The 6,727-nt window shown below is 52.1% G+C and overlaps 1 protein-coding gene across 1 annotated transcript; it reads left to right on the top strand.

The window, feature by feature from the left end:
* Nucleotides 1-476: 476 nt before the first annotated feature.
* KLHL11 (kelch like family member 11) lies at nt 477-6,700 on the top strand. The gene is given in 4 exon segments (XM_010412849.4): nt 477-509; nt 511-690; nt 692-975; nt 1,189-6,700. Coding segments are annotated over 4 exon segments (2,094 nt in total). The 3' UTR covers nt 2,786-6,700.
* The last annotated feature ends 27 nt before the right edge of the window (nt 6,701-6,727 follow it).

The raw sequence follows: 6,727 nt of genomic DNA, 5'->3' as shown, positions 1-6,727 counted from the left end.
GCCGCCCCCACGGCGGGGAAGCTGAGGGGACGCGGGTGCCAGGGGCTCCGGGCTGAGGGGATGGAGATCCGGGGCTGTCCCGGCCTGAGGGGACGGAGGATACGGGGAAGTCCCGAGGGGTCCGGGCTGAGGGGACGGAGATCCGGGGCTGTCCCGGCCTGAGGGGACGGAGGATACGGGGAAGTTCCGAGGGGTCCGGGCTGAGGGGATGGAGATCCCGGGGTGTCCCGGCCTGAGGGGATGGGGGATACGGGAAGTCCCGAGGGGTCCGGGCTGAGGGGACGCGGTGTCCCGGGAGGTCCCGGGGGCTTTCGGACTGAGGGGACGGGGATCCATCGTGGTCCCGAGTTGAGGGGAAGAGGCGTCTCGGCGGGCCCTGGGCGCTGCCCCGCTCCCGGCTCCCCTCACGGCGCTGCCGCCATTCCGTGCAGCGGCGCTCTCTCCCCGCCAGGGGGCAGCGCCGCGCCCCACCCGCCATGTCGGACAAGATGGCGGCGGCCGCGGCCTGTCCCGCAGCCGCAGCCCGGCCCCGGTCCAGGTCCCGGTCCCGGCCCCGGTCCTGGCCCGCCGGCGGTCGAGGCGGAGCGCGGAGGCCCGCGCGGCGGCGGGGCGGACGGGGAGGCCGAGGCGGAGGAGTTCGGGTGCCCGGCGCATTGCTCCGACCTGGCCTGGCGGCAGAACGAGCAGCGCCCGCCACGGCCTGTACTGCGACATCACGCTGGCTTTCGGCGGCGCGGGCATGGCTCGCGAGTACCGGGCGCACCGGTCCGTGCTGGCCGCCGCCACCGAGTACTTCACGCCGCTGCTCTCGGGGGGGTTCGCGGAGTCGCGCTCGGGCCGCGTGGAGCTGCAGAAGTGGAGCTCGGAGGGCGGCCCCGACCCCGACACGGTGGAGGCCGTTATCGGTTTCATGTACACCGGCACCATCCGCGTGAGCCCCGGCAACGTCCATGAGGTGCTGGAGATGGCGGACAGGTAAGTGCGGCCGGGGCGGAGGCTGGCGGGGACCGGGCCACGGCATCAGAGGATCACAGACTGGTTTGGGTTGGAAGGGACCTTAGAAGTTCACCGAGTTCCACCCGCTGCCATGGGCAGGGACACCTTCCATTAGACCAGGTTGCTCCAAGCCCCGTCCAACCTGGCCTTGAGCACCTGCAGGGATGTATAACTCCCTTGTTTGTCCTGCAGGTTTCTGCTGACCCGGTTAAAGGACTTCTGTGGAGAGTTTCTGAAGAAGAAACTGAACCTCTCTAACTGTGTGGCGATTCACAGCTTGGCCCACATGTATTCCCTGAATCAGCTGGCACTCAAAGCACAGGATATGATCAGGAGAAATTTCCACAAAGTGATCCAAGATGAGGAGTTCTACACTTTGCCATTTCACCTTGTCCGGGACTGGCTCTCAGACTCGGAGATCACAGTGGACTCTGAAGAAATACTCTTCGAGACTGTTTTGAAGTGGGTTCAGAAAAATCCTGAGGAAAGAGAGAGGTACTTTGAAGATCTCTTTAAGCTGCTAAGATTGTCTCAGATGAAACCCACGTACCTGACTCGCCATGTCAAGTCTGAGCGGCTGGTGTCGAGCAATGAGAACTGTGTGAAGTTGGTGTCCGAGGCTGTGGAGAGCCATGCTCTGCGCTCTGAGAACCTGCAGTCTGGGAACCTGCAGCACTCCACCTGTCCCACAGCACTGCTGCCGCGCTTCGGCCAGAACATGGACGTCATCATGGTGATTGGCGGCGTGTCCGAGGGCGGCGACTACCTGAGTGAGTGTGTGGGCTACTTCATCGACGAGGACAGGTGGGTCAACCTGCCTCACATCCACAACCACCTGGACGGGCATGCCGTGGCCGTGACAGAGTCCTACGTGTATGTGGCTGGCTCCATGGAACCAGGGTTTGCCAAGACTGTGGAAAGGTACAATCCAAACAGAAATATTTGGGAGCAGGTCTCAAATCTAATCACCAGGAAGCATTCCTTTGGCCTTACTGAAGTGAAAGGCAACTTGTACAGTATTGGTGGACACGGCAATTTCAGTCCAGGCTTTAAAGATGTGGCCATTTATAATCCTGAGCAGGACAAATGGCTGAACCTGGAGTCGGCACCAAAGATCCTGCGGGATGTCAAAGCTGTCTCCGTGGAAGACCGGTTTGTGTATGTGGCCGCCCGCACCCCAGTTGACAGCGACAGCGAGGACGGGCTGAGGGCCGTTATTATCAGATATGATGCTGAAACCAGGCAGTGGCAGGACGTGGAGTCCCTGCCCCTCATCGACAACTACTGCTCCTTCCAGATGTCTGTTGCCAACACCAACTTCTACCACACGGCATCGTGCTGCCCCAAGAGTTACCCCATAGACAACGAGGAGGCCAAGGGAAAGATCTCCAGCAGGGCCTCGGATGAAATCCTGGAATCTTTGCCCCCTGAGGTCCTGAGCATTGAAGGAGCAGCTATTTGTTACTACAAAGATGACGTGTTTATCATCGGAGGCTGGAAGAACAGTGATGACATTGACAAGCAGTACAGGAAGGAGGCCTATCGCTACTGCGCTGAGCGGAAGCGCTGGATGCTCCTGCCCCCAATGCCGCAGCCCCGCTGCAGAGCCACTGCCTGCCATGTGAGAATCCCCTTCAGGTGCCTGCAGGGAACACAGAGGTACCCCATGCCACAAAATCTCATGTGGCAAAAAGATAGAATAAGGCAAATGCAGGAAAGGCAGATGCAGGAGATACACCGGTACTCCCTGAGCTTACGGAGGATGCCACGCTCCCAGATCGAGTGCTAGTGTCTGCAGTATCGCTCCTGATGAGCCTAGGAAATAAACCCTTTTGTTAGGCTTGATGTGTCTTTATAATTCATGAGGGTGTGGATTGGATTTGATGCATAAAACCAGCATCTGTTGTGTCCTGAAAATTCAGAAGCTCAGAAGTGGAGGGTGGGTGGGAATTGAACACTCCGTGAATCCAACAGTATTCCTTAATGATGCCCAGGGAAAAGCTGTAGCCTGTATCGGGCTGTGAAATGTCTCCGGGAACATTAAGCCTGTCACTTATCTCCTCAGATCTTTGGTTCCAAGGATTTCTGTAGAGTTAGTCTCTAACAGTTCTACTTGGAAAATCAAAGATCTCTCTCTTAATAATTTAGTGGTTACATTTGTGTGTGCTTGAAAGCACCTGTTTCATTTGCACTTATCTCTTGACATTCCTTTGATTCTCTCCTCAGTGACTAAACTTCACAGGATTGGTGTTGGTGTACTTGGCTTTCCCAAGCTGGAGGCAAGTGCAATAGTTCTGTATGAAACAAAAGCACAATCTTTCTTTATGAAACTACTTCAGGATGTTTCTATGTGTATTAAATATTTTCTATCTGTGTGTTGTAGAGAGGCTGCAGAGTTTGTTTATAAATGGATGATTGGTCGGACACGACACTTGCTAAAAGAGAGCTTGAGGCAGTGGATTTTTTTCAGGTGTATATGCACGTTTGAGTCTGTCTCTGACTCAAACTTAAGAACTTGGGTCAACAGCCTGAGTGAAGAAGTGACAACCAGTGATGAGCCACCCACCCACACTGGTTGTTCAGTCCTGTCAGAGTGGATCAGCGAGGGTGGGATTATTTCACGGGAATATAGTGAAACCTGAGCTACTCATAGGTCTTTTCTCAAATGTTGCACGTTTTAATTCTAGTGAAAAGTGATGGAAGAGCCCCTGCTGTTCCCAGCCTGTCTCTGACAATCAGAAACCTTTGCCCTCCGTGTGCTGTCCCAAGGGGCTCCCAGCAGCTGTGCTGCAGCTCTGTACCAAGCTGGCACGAGTGCTCCTGCAGGGGGAAGAGCTGGGCTTTCAGAGTCTCCAAGTATCTGAATTTCCCCACTTGCTGTGGGGGTGGGATTTAAGTTCATTTAAACACCTTTTGGCGTTCTGAGGTGGCTGTACATGGAAGTGGCCTGGTTGGCTCTGGGTTGCTTCCCGCTGCACTCCCAGGGAACAGAATGTGGAATATTCCCTTTGGAGTATCCCTGCTTCTCAGTTACTTGTCCCACTGAGCACTTATTCTCCCCAGTCCAAGAAGCTCCAGAAGCCTTTCATTTACCAATGGTTTCAGTGCATACTTCCTACCTCCTTTTCTCCCCATCCTTCCCTTCATTTGAATGTTCCAGGTTTTCCCATGCAGTCTTACTCAGGATCTTAGGGAAGGGAATGGGAGGAGTAGCCTGGGTATTACAAAATTTGTGTAGACAAACCTTTCTGGAAAATCTGTTACTGTTTTTGGTTCATTGATGATTTGCTGGTGGTTTTGATGTGGGTGACGTCTTTGCAAAGAACTTTTAACCAGTTTGGGGTTTGTTTTGGTTTTAATTATTTTGCTTTCTGAGCTGCTCCTTCTCCTTTTCCAGTTCAACAGGCAGCCCAGATCATATCTGAAACTCGGGGTAAGTCTTTCCACCGCTCGGTGTGTAAAGGTTTCTCTGATGTGTACGTCCCTTAATGCTCCACTTTGTGGTTCATGGGCTACTTTGATATCAATAACTTGTCTGTTTGTGAGAGAGTGTCCAGCCTTAGTTAAAAAAACTACCAAACTTGAAATTCTGAACAGTTTGTCTCAGTTTACTCCTCTGTGGTAACCATGTTGTATTTTCTTTGCCTGTTGGGTTGTTGGAGCAGGTGAAATTTATGCTGCTGGCTTCATGCAAGAGGAAATAGGTGAGTTTAAGGTGATGTTTGCAGGTGACTGTTTCCAAACAGCTGCTGCAGGCCTGTAGGCTGGGGGTTGATCCATGGAGTCTGGCTCATGGACTCTTGCAGGGCTGGCTGGAGTAGGTGCAGAATTGCTGCTCCTGCAGCAGTTTGTGATAAAGTGTGCAAATGCCTCTAGTGCATCAATGTAACAGCAATTTGTGGGAGCTGATTTTAGGATACTTTCCCAGACTTTGCACCAAAGCAATGGAGAGGAGTTCGTGCCCTCCACCCTGCTGAACCAGCTGGAGGGATTTAACAGGCAGCTGGAGAGTGGTAGGTCACATCACCACAGCTCTCTCCAAGTCCTCTTGTAGTCTATCATTGAATAGGGACAATTTGTAAGGAGAAACACCCAGATGGTTCTTTCAGTTGGAATAGGTGCTGAATATTTAATGCATGGCACTGTGCAGCAAAGAGGCGAGAACAAACCTTGCAGTCTTGCTTTTTCGAAGTAAAATTGACATTGCACTTCCCAGGAGGACTTTGGGCTGACGGACAAGCTGTGGCGATTACTAAAAGCACTCCACTGAGAGACAGTGTCAGCCCAGCCCCATCCCTGGACAGGTAACCCGTGTGTGCCAGCCGCATGCCGTGTGTGCCGTGCTGTCCCTCTGTGTGCTCTGGGGGTGCCTGGCAGCAGCGCAGGCTGCTCTTAATGTTTGCTCTGCCTGTTCTGAGATAGTTTTAAGCAGTTGGGGTTTTTTAGCTTTGAATTCCAGTGGACCAGTGGCACTGATGTGGTTTGTGACTGATAGGTCAAACGATCCCTTACATCACTTGAGGTGTTGGGAGAATTGCATTCATGGCTCTGGCTGCAGTTTAGCCCATGAGCCCATGAATCCCTAACAATTCCTTGTGGCCCTTGACCACCATAGCTTGCTGGGTGTTTATCAAATGATCCCATAAACAAAAGCCTGGGAATTCTTCCCGTGTGTTTCTAGTGGCTGGTCAGCTGTCAGCAGGATCCCAGTGTGTGTTCTGTAGGGGTAAGAAGGCTGACTGCTGGCCTCACTAAGGGAAAAGGACATTGGGGGGAGTTTTCCTCCTCTGTAGGACAATCATACCTCTACACCTGTCCTGATACCTGCCTCAAAACACACGAGTGATATCCTGACTTTCTGCTCAAAGTACCACTGGCACCTGGCAAGTGCTGGCAGTCGCTGTAGTAACTCCCAGGGGCCATTTGTGTACATAATATTTTATAACTACCTGGATAATCCTTTGGTACCCGGGGGTTGTATGTGTTTTTAATAAGACTCTCTTGCACATAGTGGGAGACCACTCCAGAGTTGAAGCAGCTGGCCCGATGTTACATGTGCTGTGAACGACTGTGCCCAGCATTCTGCTTGACTATTGCAATGGCATTTTTCCCTATTACAGTAAACATTAAAATCCAGAGTCTTGGCTCATCTTGTGTGTTGTGGAATGCCCTGGTGGCTGACAACAAACCCAGTCCCAAGGAGTTACAACTTTTTATGTTATTCTTAACACAGCCTTGTAACAGGATGTTGTAACATCCAATGGGCTTTGAAAAGCAAGCGTAAAGAAAGTGGCTTGGATTTATTTTCAGCTCTGTCCCCCTTAGGCTGGGGTAAAAGCCATCTCCTGTTTGACAGTCCTGGGTGGAATCTGATAAAACAGGTGCTCTTGAGGATCTAACCCTGTTACTAATATGAATGTAGAGTGTGGAACTAACGAGCTGTTTGATAACCATTAATAGCCAGATTCTCCTCGTGGATCCATGTCACTGTGGGTTGCAGCAGCTCTGCTCTCCTGGCACATTAAGAGAGGGACAGCAGTTTGCCAGGGAGCAGCACTCCTGTCCTTACCTGTGAGGTAAAGTAGTGTGTGTCATAAGCCCTTTGAAACAGATCCTGCTGTCCTGTTCTTGACCTTAAATACACTGTACTAAAGTTTATTGTAAGAGGTGAATTAATGAAAATAAACCTTTTATTTCTCTAGCATTCTCTTGTGCTTTTGATTTTTTTAAG

Source organism: Corvus cornix, chromosome 27 (genome assembly GCF_000738735.6).
Source record: "Corvus cornix cornix isolate S_Up_H32 chromosome 27, ASM73873v5, whole genome shotgun sequence".
Taxonomy (NCBI): domain Eukaryota; kingdom Metazoa; phylum Chordata; class Aves; order Passeriformes; family Corvidae; genus Corvus; species Corvus cornix.
Note: the sequence above shows the minus strand (reverse complement) of the source record. Positions and strands in the feature narration are given on the sequence as shown.